Source organism: Ischnura elegans, chromosome 2 (assembly GCF_921293095.1).
Source record: "Ischnura elegans chromosome 2, ioIscEleg1.1, whole genome shotgun sequence".
NCBI classification, from domain to species: Eukaryota; Metazoa; Arthropoda; class Insecta; order Odonata; family Coenagrionidae; genus Ischnura; species Ischnura elegans.
This window is the reverse complement of record NC_060247.1, coordinates 12,875,332-12,889,562: the sequence shown is the minus strand read 5'-3', so window position 1 is coordinate 12,889,562 and position 14,231 is coordinate 12,875,332. Positions and strand designations below refer to the sequence as shown.

General features: G+C 36.6%; 2 protein-coding genes across 7 annotated transcripts; one reads left to right on the top strand and one right to left on the bottom strand.

Annotated features, from left to right (window-relative positions):
- Nucleotides 1-2,378: 2,378 nt before the first annotated feature.
- LOC124153394 lies at nucleotides 2,379-4,690 on the bottom strand. 3 transcript variants are annotated; one of them, XR_006863638.1, is made up of 6 exons: nucleotides 4,610-4,690; nucleotides 4,189-4,333; nucleotides 3,454-3,538; nucleotides 3,208-3,320; nucleotides 2,926-2,971; nucleotides 2,379-2,840 (listed from the first exon to the last, which is right to left on the bottom strand). XR_006863638.1 is itself a non-coding variant. In XM_046526522.1 (5 exons), exons 1-5 carry the CDS (start codon nucleotides 4,276-4,278, stop codon nucleotides 2,791-2,793), a joined length of 384 nt encoding a protein of 127 aa, XP_046382478.1. In that variant the 5' UTR covers nucleotides 4,279-4,384; the 3' UTR covers nucleotides 2,379-2,790. The 3 variants fall into 3 exon arrangements, 2 of the variants coding, with proteins under 2 accessions (XP_046382478.1, XP_046382477.1); XM_046526522.1 differs by lacking the exon at nucleotides 4,610-4,690 and having other exon boundaries at nucleotides 4,189-4,384; XM_046526521.1 differs by lacking the exon at nucleotides 4,610-4,690 and having other exon boundaries at nucleotides 2,379-2,971; nucleotides 4,189-4,386.
- Nucleotides 4,691-4,732: 42 nt separating this feature from the next.
- On the top strand, nucleotides 4,733-8,727 carry LOC124153393 (40S ribosomal protein S19-like). Of its 4 annotated transcripts, none has more exons than XM_046526518.1 (5): nucleotides 4,733-4,821; nucleotides 5,125-5,195; nucleotides 5,383-5,552; nucleotides 7,960-8,143; nucleotides 8,498-8,727. In XM_046526518.1, the coding sequence occupies exons 2-5, from the start codon at nucleotides 5,125-5,127 to the stop codon at nucleotides 8,526-8,528; spliced, it is 456 nt and encodes a 151-aa protein (XP_046382474.1). In that variant the 5' UTR covers nucleotides 4,733-4,821; the 3' UTR covers nucleotides 8,529-8,727. The 4 variants fall into 4 exon arrangements, with proteins under 4 accessions (XP_046382474.1, XP_046382473.1, XP_046382476.1 ...); XM_046526517.1 differs by having other exon boundaries at nucleotides 4,773-4,868; XM_046526519.1 differs by lacking the exon at nucleotides 4,733-4,821 and adding an exon at nucleotides 5,021-5,039.
- Nucleotides 8,728-14,231: the final 5,504 nt, after the last annotated feature.

Sequence of the window (14,231 nt, the reverse complement as noted above, 5' to 3'; positions counted from 1 at the left end):
CCAATTGACTTTTCTGCCATTTGGGAAATTCCAGTTTTAATATTATCCCACCCTTCCTCTGCAGGGTATGTAGTTTCAATCTCCCATACTATTTCCCACTAGTTGCTGGTATTCTCTGCTTATGGTCCCATCCAGAGCTTCCACATTCCATTTCTTTGCTTTTCTAATTTTCATGACTTTTTAAAATCATATTTTGCATTTCATGAGCACTTGGTTGTGATCTGAATCAGCATCCACTGCAGGGAAGCTTTGTGAGTTTTTCACACTATTCCATAACCTCTCTCTAACTATGATGTATAGTATTTGATATCACTCCATGTCCCCTGGAATTTTCCATGTTTACCTTCACCCTTAATAGTAATTGAACCAAGTGTTTGTGATGGGTCCCATTAGATGATTTTCTGCTAATCATTCGCTTGTATTCCATGTTTTCAGGAAAGAGATAGTTGGTAGGGTTTCCCACTTCCATTCCAACAGTGTTTTTTATGTGACACCATCATGTGGACTATCTTTCATAGGGTTGGGCTAGCTTTTCCACCATGACTATGTTGTAGCCCAAGTGAAAGGAGAGACAATAGATTCTGAAAATAAGACTATTACCAATAATGACCAGTTGGCTCTGATATACTTTCTAGTAAATTTTCATTTTTTCCACTGCTGTTCCCAGAGTATATAAATCGAAATATTCCTCCTCATGTCTGTCACTGGCTGGCATTGTTCTTGAGACCCCAGTCACTTATGATTTCCCCTGTGGCTTCTGTGATTTCTACTCAAGAAACTCGTCCTTGGACTGCCTTGACTCAGTAACCATGTCTAGAATTTTCTCATCAATTGTTCATACCATCGAATCAGGGCTAAAATGCCAACAAAATACATTGTATGTATCTCCATTGTATAGAATTGGATAATACCCCCATGTCGTTTATAGTTGCACCTCACTGATTAGCCACTTGAAAAGACAGCATATTTGCAATGCATTGGATCTCATCCCTGCATCATGTTCTTGGTCTCACTTTTACACCTTGCCATGACCAAAAAGTTCCCAAAAGAAATGGTTTTCATTGGTTGGAGCACATGTGGATTACTGTGAATGCCATAAAGGCTGCAGTCTACATATTTGACTGCACAAAAAATAATGTTATCAGTATACTTATATAAAAGATGATGTCTGTTTGTCTGTCCACTATGCATTTCCATATGGTAGCATGTATTGCGACAAAAGTTATTACATAGTTGCATCTCATGCTCACAAACCCCATGGCGCTACTTTAGGTTGCATCTTTTGCGTTGATTTCTCAGTACTGTTTGTTACGTCACATCTTACAACTTTTGCAGTTGGACATATTCTGTGCGTAGGCACACCTTTTAACCCACTAAAAGAGAAAACTTGAAAATCCTGCCATGTGACCATGAAATCCAAATTTCCCACTTCTCTGGGTACTATCCTTCCCAATCTACGCATGGGTGGCCTGCAAGTATAAAATGAGTTAATAAAATTTAAAAACAGCCTTTCTTAAAGGACTTATGATGATTGATTCTCATTTATATTCAAAAGCAATTTCCTCATCCAAAAGCCTCATTAGTGCTCTTGAACTTCCCTTTTTGATGGATGGTGTTGATAACGCCAGAAGTTTGACGACCATAGATCAAGCTTTAAGGTTTGTCTCATATAGAACTTCAACCCGGACACGTTGGTGCGAATAGACACTGGTAAATCTCATCTCAGATTAAGATATAGGAATGAGAATATGTACCACATATTCATAGTATGGGAGCCAGTTGCTTTCCCTGAGCCTATCTTATTAGCCAGGATTTTTACTCTGTTTGTCAGCCAAAATTTGTGTCCTGGGGGTTTTGCTTGAATAGGGTGTTTCCTATTTTTTTATTGCCTAAATCGAAAGATTATTACTCCTGGAGTACGTATTTCATGCTTTTAGATTTTTAAATGACGATATCTATTTTTTGCGATTAAATGAAAAGTGAAAATTTTCAAAGCCTGCAAAAACTCGATGGCTAAATATGAATGCTCGTCCGTGTGATGTCATTCTGGTTGTCTGAGGCTGTGTGAGGCCACCTTGGTGCAAGGCTATGAGCACCACTATGATGCAGGTTGCTAGCTAGTAGCACTTGGCTTAAATAAGGATTTTTAATACCCTATCAAACGAAGAAAACTTTCCAACCTTAGGCAATTTTAATAGGTGATTATTAAGAGGTGTTACCCTGAGGAAACTACCCTATTGTTTGAAATTGACCTTGAGGTTGTACTTTTCTCATCACTGACTTGTGTGCGAATGTAAATCCTCTTGTAATCATGAGTTGGAAATTGTCAAATTATTGTGTGGTCATTTATGATATGGTTTGATTGAAAGAGCTAAGAGTATTTATTTTCTTTAAGTTTATTGATTGACCTGGAACATCTCTTGTGTCCATAATTTTTTTCAAACTGTAACAGTAGCCTTAAAGAAAATACAGAAATACACGTCTCAAGATAAGTAGAATTGGATCTCTTTAATCAGCTGGTATTACAACCTCATTGTGTTTTGCTCTCAAATTTGTTTCAATAAGAAGCCTTGGTAAAAGGCATGGTTGAGTCATCAGATTTATATCATTAGAAAAGTTGGCTGTACTATGAAGAAATGTTTTAGTATTGACTTTTTCACATTTAATGAATTTTCTGAAGTTTGCATAATTTTCTTCTTAATTTATATCAAAATTATGGAAAAACATGGAAACAATTAACTTTCAGTGACATAATTTTTCTTGCATCCCATGAAACATAGGTATGTTATTTCATAACGCTAAACACTCGGTCTGCTTTTGTCTTCGTCCACCCAAGAGACCTGTAAAAAACAATTATTTAGGACCTTATTATTGCAATAACTTTTAGAATGAATGAGAATTTGAATGTCACTATCAACATATTACCTTTTCGTAGGAGGTGTTGCCTTGTAATATATCCCCTGTAAGTTGCCTATTGTAAAATAAAATTTTCTGTTATCTTAAATTATGTATTTTTTGTATTTTTATTATTCAATAAGGACATAAAAACTTATCTTTCCCCCATCAAATTTTGGCTATAGCTGAAGAGGCTTTTAATTTACAATGGCTGAACAGATGAAATCAAGTGGCAGGCAGTAATTTCTATTTATTTTACCATTGATTTAATTTTTTTACGATTTCATAAAGTGTAGACAGTATTTTTTTTACCTGAATCTTAGTCGCGGCAGCATCTGCAGACTTAACATCAATGCCATACTTTTTGGTGACCTTTACCAATAGCTCTCCATAAACAATTGCATTATCAACTGCATTCCTAGCAGCTGTTTGAAATGTAAAACATCAGTGAATTTCAAAATGACTATAAGATAATGATTTTATTCAAAGGAGTCAAGGAGAAAAATTTGACCTAGTGCAATGTTATGTAAGAGAGAAAATGGTTGAAATATACATCACCTTTGCAACAATCTCTGGCATCTATTAGTGCATCGAGATAATTTGCAATAAATAAGCACAAATGAACAGGTTGTGCCCTCAAAACCTGTTTTAGGGGAGACGTACCTTGGTACTAGCTTAAGAAATTGCATGGCATTGTCAGTTTACCTGCTTGCTATCTAATTGAATGTGACTTCAGACATGTTTTTGACAGATAGAAGGCAATTAATTGCTGTATCATGCTGTAGCAATGGATCATTTTACCTGAAGTCTACATATTTACTTATAAATGAACATCCTGGTAATTTATAAAAAGAGTTAGTAAATTTTTAAACCTAATTTAATCCCTTTTTTCACTGTGATAAATTTCATTGTCCAATAATCTGTGTCAAGTTGGCTCTAGAACAAGTTAAAATATTTATGTACATGTAGAAGAGACATAAAGCTATTATTTACAGTTTTTATTGATAAATGTAACTGTTACATTAGGAATGTGGCTATTTCAGTGTACATGGAATATTAGTAAATCAAAATTTACCATCAATTTTTAATATACTATTATGTTAGGATTCCATCAGATTAAAACAATTCACTCTAATGGAAGTTGCAATATGTTGGACTTTTAATAGTTACTATAGCTAGACATTTCAGTTAATTATGGTGAAATAATAACTTAATATAATTTCTGGTGTGCATGTTACTATTGTCATTATGAAATTTGACACTTGGTAATGAATGGCTACAAATTAATAGCACCTCTCTTGAAATATCCACCATCAGTTCCTTAAGACCAGCGGGTATCCCATAAATTCGTTTAGCATTGTACTTTTCTAATGCAACGTCCATTTTTAAGTCGATCCCTATGGGTTCACATTGGTTGTCTTGAGCATAGATATATGGTCTTGAATTATCACGTGCATTCAAATGAAGAAATAGAAGTGCATAGCAACTCAAATTTAATCAAAACAATCAATCAACAAAATATAATAAAATATTGTCTTTTAAACCAAAAAATCATCCTATGAATTGTAAAATCACGGAAAAATAATTAGTTGATATGGACTATTTTTGAAGAGTGTACATGCAAGCCCTTTCATGACGTTAAATTTAAATTTATACGGAATTAGCCTCTGAAATAAACTCAAATAATAATCAAATGAGATATTCCATTATTTACAATGTTATATCGATTACTTATGAGCATAAAGCTATGTTACATCGGGGGATAAGCTAAATGGCCAATCGTTCGCCAATTTGGAATTCCCTCCCTAAGTTTCTTCTTTTAAATAGCGCCATTCTATTTCGTTTCTTATTTGTATACCAGTAAATCAAATATCTCGCGTGACGTGGCGCTGCTGAACTCTTTCGGAGACTTTGCAAATTGACAAGGTGTGTGTTGTGTTTGGTGTCAGAATTTTTCAATTACATACATTACGGTGAGAGGATTATTTTATATGTGAATGTTTTCGGTAGCCTCATTTTTGTCGAAATGTGATTTAAGGATTTAATATCCTTTAGAGATGTAAGTTAAACCCGATTTCTGGAAAGTAACCGTGGGCGCCATATTGTCGGTGTTGTGCACGTGTGCGGTAGTGAGGCTTGAATAAGTTTGTTTTATATATCTCCCTGTTCTTTGTTAATTAAGTAACTGCAGCGTTCAATGATTACTACGTGTTTTTGTATTTTTTGCAGATGCCGTCGATCACAGTGAAGGATGTCGATCAACATAAGTTCGTGAAGGCTTTCGCCGCCTTCTTGAAAAAGTGAGTTTCAGCGCAGAATGATTGTGTTACTTCAGTTACCTGTTTTAGTTATAGTTTATCAATTATGTTTTTAGTAGATAAATTTAATGAGGTCCTAGTGGATTCCTTTGTGCATTACTTTATTCTATGTGCTTCAGAGTTTGTGTATTGCAGTAACGAGATTGATTGTTGGTATTTTTTTTCTTAGGAGCGGCAAAGTTAAGGTACCCGAATGGGTTGACCTCGTTAAAAGTGCTAAGTACAAGGAACTTGCTCCTTATGAGGATGACTGGTTTTACACACGGTGTGCAGCCTTGGCTCGTCACATGTACATTAGGTCGCCTGTTGGAGTTGGTGCCGTCACAAAAATATTTGGAGGTAATTAACTGATTAAAAATATCAATTACTTTATCTGTCTGGTCATCATGTATTTATTAACTCGTCCAGACGTTAACTAACGTGATGGGTATCCAGTAAATCTAGCAGCAGAAGTTGTTTATCGATAATTTTTAGGTTTAATATTTCTCCCTTTCACAAATGTATGCAACACTTCAGTTGAGATTTGTGTTGCGGTATGGTTTTAATCATTTAATGGGCGTCGGCGTTGATTTTGGTGTGGGTGAGCTCGTAACAGGTTTGAGGTTGTGAGAAGGGTGAATAGTAGATTTTGGGTAACGGTTCACTTGATTCTGCTAGATTTGACGCATTTTTATTCTTACGGTGACCTTAAATTGAGTAGATTTCCGTATTTCTAGCGAGTTGCCTTATTTATTGTAAGATACGGTCTGTGGATCAGGAAAAGTGGGATTACTTTCTCGTCCTTTTTGTAATTCTGTGACATTCTTGGGTATCCTGTCGCGCTGGTTGTGTAAAGGTGACAATTGTTTCATTACCGTTGCACTTGTACTCGAGGTTCATTCGGGCATGGAACGAAGTTATAGTTATTCCCTGATTTAATTTTGCGAAGTTCGTGATGCATGAATGTATATGGTAAAAGCGTTATAGACAGGGTCCACTGAGCAAGGCTGGTAATGCATTAAATGAATGGGTCAAATCTTCTGTGATGGATTTCTACTTGATGCATGATGGTTGTTATATGATTGCTCTTTTTGATACTTCTCAATATTCCATCATTGTCTGCAATTATTGCTCGAGTATAAAGGATTGTAATGACTTGCATGAATCTCTTGACCTTGTGAATCAAAAATCTGAACCACTCGCCAAAGTAGAAGGTGCCATTTATTCAATTATCTTCACTGGATAGCGTGATGGAGGGTGTAAATTATGAGTATGGGAGTGTTGAGTAACTGGGTTGTGCATTCCAAATTACGAAGTGCTCTTATGTAGATCTGGAAGCATCGAACAGGTGGGGTAATAAACCAGTATACACTCTCCCCTATGCTTCTCCTCGAGAACACAGTTTTCTAACTTCTATTTTATTATATTTCCATAATTTTATGATTTAAGAGATGTTTTATTTAATTTCCAGGCAACCTTGACCTGAAATAAATGATAATCCTTGCAATGAATCTAATTGTTTTCCTTATGACAGAGCAAACTTAAAGATTAGCCATTAATCGCTAACAGTGGAACTGCTTGAGCGTCAACAGTTTCAATTGGACAGGAGTTAAATTTTAAAGGCATATTCTATGTTTTTGGCAGGAGTAGCTTTCATTGATCTTATTTAATTTTAGATAACAAGTAAAAAACATTACATAATTTTGGATCAAGATCTTCGTATTTTTCTGGAAATAGTGGTGCAGATGAGTGTGGAGTAAAAAAAAGTAACTATTGCTGATGAAGATGTGGTAATTGTTAATTGGAGGCAAAACTGTTAACGGATATTATCAACAGTGATAGCCTTGCCCCGTCACAACAGCTTTTATGTGATATTGTTTAAATGAGCCCAGATTGTAAAACTTCTAGAGGCTATGAACATGCTGCTATAGTTTTCAAAAATATTATCAAAATCATTTTCACTTGAGAACTTTTTTTTTTCTTTAAGTGTTGAAAAGTTTCGCTTTTGACAAATTTCTAAAAAAAGCATTCTCAGACACATGTATAAATCACATGTCACTTAAAAGTCATAAAAATCTCTGTAAGCATGATAAAGACCACCAACTTATAAATTGAGTGATATTTGGGACAATTTTGAATTTATTTTTTTGGTAAATATAATGAAAATGACCATTCTGCCAATGTGTTTTATTGCAAAATACCACTTTTTCAATGTCTAATTATAAAAAAGGGACGTCAATCAGGTGACTTGAGTTTTTTTTTGTTATAGCTTGCACTAACCAACCTCTCTGTTTGAAGAAAATTAAACCTGAAGTTGCTCCCATGATTGATAGTGCTTCTGTGATTTATTGTAGTGATGGTTGTAAAATGGCAGGCTACAACACTAATGTTTCAGGGCTTCCCCCTGAGTCAGAAATTTATTTACAAATTGTACCTCCAGTGATTCATGTAATGGAATCCCCGTTAAGGGAATTAGAATGTTACAATCATTCATTATAGCCTTAGTTACTAATTCGTAGGGTGTCGATGTTCCGTGGTATTTTTTTATCCATTTATTAGCAGTTCCCCCGGTGTTGTCAGGGAAGGATAGCTCCTGGAGAAGTTGGAAACTTGGAATTCATGGTCACATAGCAGGAATTTTGTTTTCTCTTAGTGTGTCAAGAGGTTTGCCCACCCTGTAGAATGTTCAACGGCAGATGTTGTGTGACGTAAGATGAGGTACAACTAATGGTTATTGTAATGCTGCATTTACTTAATTACATTGCAGGTCGTAAGAGGAATGGAGTTTGCCCATCCCATTATTGCAGAAGTTCCGGTTCTGTTGCAAGGAAGGCACTACAAGCTCTAGAATCCTTGAAGCTGATTGAGAAAACTGTTGATGGTGGTCGCAAGCTCACAGGACAGGGCAGGAGGGACCTGGATCGAATTGCAGCACAAGTTAAACAAAAGAAGTAAATGTATTATTAATAAAATTGGTTTTTAAAGCGATCCATGTTATTTCTTGTATTGATCAAATTCATTTCCTGGCCCATGTAACTGAGGTACTAAAAGTCTCTAGGGTACTTTTTCCTAGAATACTACACTGTTGTATTATACCATGTTATAAGTTTCCTAAGGTCATGCCTAAATTTTCTGATGGTGATGGGTCTTAATATACTTGATATTTCACTTGTGTTACAATCAATGATGTGTATAGTTGCATCCACTAGTATCCATGACTGGATCATGCGTTCACAGTTAATATGACCAGACAACATATTTTTTCAGTTTTTTTATCAGTCTCCTACCTCTTGATCTATTTGCAGTAAGCAATCAATGGCTTCTACACCTCTGTAGTTACGATGATGTTGCATGCTATGCAGCCAAGTGGATCACCACCTTTCATGTACTGCTCTGGACTCCACCTCAGCATCCTGTTTTGTTATTGTTCACACTTTTGTAAGCAATTCATTCCTTCAATGAGCGTTTCTCTGTTTGAGTGAAGGAACTGGAAATCAAAAGGTTTCGCCACCTTAAAATGTATATGTCAACTTTGTTTTTCTCTTTTATTTAATACTTGGGAGAGATTTTTGTCTAAGATTACCCATCTGATGATTACATTTAATTATGGGTGTAAGTGAAGGATCTCATCAGAGGTGTTGTGGCCGAATCAGACCAAATTGTTATTTGGCTAATTACGAGGTCATTCTGTCACCAACATTCAGAATTTTATTGACAATGTACTTATGATTACGACATCTGTGTGGAGTAATTTGGAAAATACAATTTAGAGTTTAAAAAATTCTTAGTGATGAAATACTGCGGAACGTGGGCATTTAAGAGTCTAGAAAATACGTCCGAACGGGACTCAAAAGTAAGCTCTTTACGCTTTATATTACCACGCAAATACTGCACTCTAGGAATTTAAAGCAGTTAAAAGACATCCTTTTATTTCAGATATTCCTACTGAATAATTATAAATTCAAAGTATTGAAATTATGCTCGTGTCAAGGATATATTTAGAAATTTTTGAAACAATTACAGTGGAACCTCGTTAAAGCGAGTACGGGCTATAGCGACACCCCCGCTATAACGAGAGATAGCCGATGCACTGTTAATTGACCCTATAATAAGCGTGTTAAAAAATTCGTTTTTACGAGACCCTTTCGGCGTTGGCTCTCGCCATAGCGAGGGTTTCACCGCCGGAAGACTTTCATCAAGACTCCTTAACCTCTGTAATTGCTAGCGATCTGTTAGAAATGAAGTTAATGGAGTGCTCAGTCTTAAATTTATGTGGTAAACTGTCGTTCGATAAATATAATGATTGACGAAACAATGCTTTGCACGATTTTTATTCAGTGCGGTGCTTATAAATTGTTTGAATAGTCAGTCGTTATTTGAGTAAGGAAATTTAGTGATGCAAAACAACATCCCCTTTCGTCTGGATTTATGCTTACGTTTATCGGATAGATGTTTATCTGTCGCCGCACCACTCCTGTTCCTGTATATCTGTTCGCAACAGGTATATTGGCTATTATTTGCTCCACCTCCGGTAAAGCGACAATTCGCTATAGCGAGTGTTTATTAGTGTACCGTGGGGTGTCGTTATATCGAGGTTGCACTGTACATTTTTGTGTGAATATGGATAAAAAGAATAGCTCCCTGAGGCATAAAGAAATAATTGGTATTGGTTTGCTCTATATTATCATTATTACGTCTTTAAAAAAAATTAATTGTGCCTTGATAGGCCACTTATTGCTTCGCTGTTGTCTCTTACAATGTTGCGTGGTTAATAAATACTATTTTGTAAGGGAAAATGCCAAAAACTAACCATTTTTTAGAGAAGGGTGAGCAAACTAATGGTGATTGTTTCTGTAAGAGGGGACTTATGCCCAATAAAAGTCTGTCAGTGGAAGTGTTCGCATATTAGAGGTGTGCTCCTTGCATGAATGCATATGCTTCTGCTGTGGGATTGAATACTGTCCTAAAGTCGGGTGTCTGTGGATAAGAGGTTTCACTGTGCTAGTCTTGCAATTCATTATTCATCTAAAGTGGAACGGTAAGATATTTGGGGTACAATGACTATTTGTGTCTCTCCAGTGAATGTGGATGATACATTTTGTCTGAGATGGGGTGTTTGATGAAGGATTATAAAACGATAAACTTTACAGTCCAGCCGGCGAGAGTTGTCTGATGGAAGTTCTAAAGTAGAACCCTGCGGCAGCACGGTTTGCAGCCAATTGCTGTCCCCTTTACACACCTCACCCCCCTTGCCTAATCATATAACATGCATATGAAGCACTGAAACAAGCCTGAGCCACCAAAACAAGCCCTTTCTTCGAATCACCAAATCAGGGTTCCTTTGGGTCCTTCACACTCATCGTCCCTTCCGGCTGCTTCCTTTGTAGAACCCTTTTGTTTACATGTGAGGTGGGCATTGCCCTTTCTTACCTGGCAACCTTACTCCCTACCCCGACTTAGACCCTTCTAAATTTCATCGGACAACTATCAGCGGCCGGACTGTAGTTGAAGACTTCAAGGGTGAAGGGGACAATAGTGCTCACACTCAGGGGTGCCGACTTATAAAAAATATTGGGGGGGCCCACATCGGAGGTCTTGCCCCAGGAAGAGGTTAAATTGAAAGTGTGTCGCAGCACCGAAACACTACCATGATTCACAACACTTGATTCAGTTAACCTCCTTAACCATATAATTATTTGTTTCAACACTCATTGTTGAATTTATTTTAAAAGGTAACTATCGTCAAGAATGTGAAATAAAAATCACCAATATATTTTTGTGATTTCACAAGGCATAATATAACTTAATTATTTTCTTGAATTGTTGAGGGGGCTCCGCGCCCCATGGAGTCAGCGCCACTGCCCACGCTTCATAATTGTTAATTTACTTAAGAGTGGTGTGATTGAAAAAAAATGGATTAAGTGCTGACCTCTCAAATTTTTTATAAAAAGTTTGTGTTTACATTACTAGAAATTTCCAAGTAGTAATAGATTTAGATTCTCCAGTCCAACGCCTAATATTGTCACCATGGTAAACCATTTGAAAGAAAATATATCACTAGGCACGTAAACTTAGCATAATATTTTAGTTGAAAAGGAATCAGGGTCATTCCATGCCAAATCATTACAGCTCCCAACCCGACCATCTCAGATTTGGTAGGAAGTTAAAGCACATGAAATTGTACTCTTACTCAAAATTTTAATCCCCGGCTATACACTGTATGCATACAGCAGGGTGACAAAGAATACAAAATTTTCCCTCGCATGCTCTACAAAAATAAATTATAACTTCGCTAATAATTGTGGTAGTATCTGCCCGTTGGTCTCGTTTTAAAGCTAAAGGAACATAGTTTCTGTAAAAAAATGTTAGGTTTTAAGATACCGATTTTTTTATTCCGAGGTCACACCGTGTGACCTTTGACCTTGAGTATCTACAAAACTACCTTAAATTTTATTGGGAAAAAATATGTTAAACAGTTAAATGCATTCTATCTTTGGTATACATTTCATTTTGGGATGGCTTTGAGAACAGGAGTAAAAAAAATATTGAATTATGAGTTAAATTAATATCCCCTATGAAAAATTTGTACACAAGTTCTAAAGAGGCTGTGTACAATGTACACATTTTACATACATTTATATGCAGTTGTATACAAAAGCATACATGTGTACAATGCACTCAATTTCCATTCAGGATGTGCATTCTATGTCCTCATAGCAATTGTGAATTCTCACTAAAATATGACCCCTCTATTACTTGCTAGTGATTGAAAATCTGCCATGCCTTACCTTGTGCATGTCAAGGCACAACTAACTTCGTCAAGTCTTTTACTCTTGTGTCCTGGCCAAAGAGAATTCCCAACCTCCTGCAGTTATCTCTTGTCAGGGATTTAGATGGCAAAGTATGGAAAAATAATCCATTTTTGTGCACGATGAAAGCATGTTGGTGTTGTTAGGAATCCTTCTCTCAGCTTTCATAGCACACTCATTTCACCCTAATTCTCTAGAAGGTGATTCTGAGCCGTAGAGGAATTTTTTTAAGGTAGCTGTTGTTAGCGATGAAGTGGTCATGATTTAATTAACCAGTAATTTGAGAGGGAGTTTCCTTGGTTGCATTTTGGCTCACTCACCTGAAATGACACGGAAAATGACTAAGCACATCATTAATGGTCATATTTTCTATTAAATACCTTATTATATATAATATTATCTCTTTGCTTTTCAGTAAAACCATTTCACTTATTTCAAATGATCATCAGGATGTAACAGGTTGTACTAAACACGTCTGAAAAAATCTGATCAAGAACTTCCTCCCACCTTTTCTTTCTCCTTGAAAGGGGGTTTCATCGCCTTTGCTTGAAGGCACACAATCCAGTTCAGGTGCTGACCTTTTGGTATCATCTTACTATCTGGAAGGTGGTTGGTGTGACCTAATCCGTGGTGCCAGATCTCTTAGTCAAAGCTCTCTTCGCAGTTAGGGTCACCACTGGTTCAGATGTTGGGGGCATACTTAGGAGGGCCCCCTTACCGCTTGATGATGCCTTCTCAAGTGGCTCTTCTTGTTCATACCAGTCTCTAAAAAACGGTGTACAGGTCATCCTATACTGCTATGGCACTTGAAATATCTTGGTTTTCATTAGTATTATCTAATTCGCAGAAACTCCCATTAAAAATAATGATTTTTATCCCTTCGTTCAATTGTATTAGGCTCAACTATGTTGAAGTTAATACTCGAAAATGAAAAGGAGACTTCGTTGATTTCCACAGATTTATTTCGTCCGTACGACATGTTTCGAACCATAGAGGTCATTATCAAGTACAGTGAAATTGAATGGTTAGCAAACATATATACTCCTTGAAGGGGATGGCCTTTCTTGTGCATCTGTCACACTGATATTTGATTGCCACTTGTATCCGTTGCCCGATACAAATACATACTTAAAATTCTATGTACATCCACCAAATTCATCCCTCTGTCTCATTATCACAGATTTGTTTCCTTTTGGCCACTTTCATTGTCCCTACAGCTGGCCTAAAGTTCTGCTACAACTCTGTTGGGCGTACAGTGAGCATTACAACCACTGTCTACACTCCTTCGATTTGGATTGCTACACTATCCATCCATACAAGACTCGTTCCCTTGCAAGTTTCTTGTCTTGACGGTTCATACCATTGCCCTGCATTTCACTCTCACAATGCCGCTTCCCAGTTTTACATTGTTCTCACACTCATCATTGTTCATTTGTACTCTAGTTTTACTGTTCTTGAATTTTGGCACATTTTTCTCGGATTCGCAGTTGCCAGGTTTGTTTACTCTCAAACTTATAGTTGCAGCTCCACGATAATGTGCACTTTCATTAGTTTTTGATGGATAGATATGGATTTTATTTGCTCTCGGATTGTCCTTTGGAGCACAAATGCGTGCACTCATCAGTTCGAGAAAATCTTGTGGGATTTTCCATGGGACATTGAATACATATTGTTATTAATTGTTGATAACAAAATATGTATCAACATGAATATCTGGAGAAATATTACACTTGTAAAGATCCACTTTCAATACATTGATATAGTCATCAACATTCATATTAAATAGAGGAAAACACAGTAATCAGAGAAAATTTCATAATAAGTAGGCAAAGTACAGTATGTATTTCATACGCAGAAAATACGATAACTTTAAGTATTTTAACATTAACATCAAATTTCATTAGAATAAAATAAGAATAATCTTTTTTTAAATTACATATAGCCGTGCAACACACTTTTCAGCTCGAGTTCGCAAGACACAATGACCGATCAGGCATTACCGAGTTTTTTTTATGGCTACGAAACAATGTATGGAATACGTCGCCAACCGCGTTAATACAGTCGCTTGAAGTTGCGACGCGTCGGTAGTCACGCCGAGATAAAATTCGCCACAAAGTTACCTACCTCAAAAAAAAGGTCAATGTAATCATCTCGGGGGACATGGTGAGACCCGCGGTATATCCGAAACCGCGGTAAAGTGAGGCGCGTAATAACCGGAATTTACTGTATC

Coding starts and splice junctions, on each gene's coding strand:
- LOC124153394 (XM_046526521.1), bottom strand. CDS start 4,278: ATGGACGTTGCATTAGAAAAGTACAATGCTAAACGAATTTATGGGATA. Junction 3,539..4,188: donor TGGTGGATATTTCAAGAGAG/GTGCTATTAATT, acceptor CCCCTAAAACAG/GTTTTGAGGGCACAACCTGT. Junction 2,972..3,207: donor CTGCCGCGACTAAGATTCAG/GTAAAAAAAATA, acceptor ATTTTACAATAG/GCAACTTACAGGGGATATAT.
- LOC124153393 (XM_046526518.1), top strand. CDS start 5,125: ATGCCGTCGATCACAGTGAAGGATGTCGATCAACATAAGTTCGTGAAG. Junction 5,196..5,382: donor TTCGCCGCCTTCTTGAAAAA/GTGAGTTTCAGC, acceptor TTTTTTTCTTAG/GAGCGGCAAAGTTAAGGTAC. Junction 8,144..8,497: donor GCACAAGTTAAACAAAAGAA/GTAAATGTATTA, acceptor ATCTATTTGCAG/TAAGCAATCAATGGCTTCTA.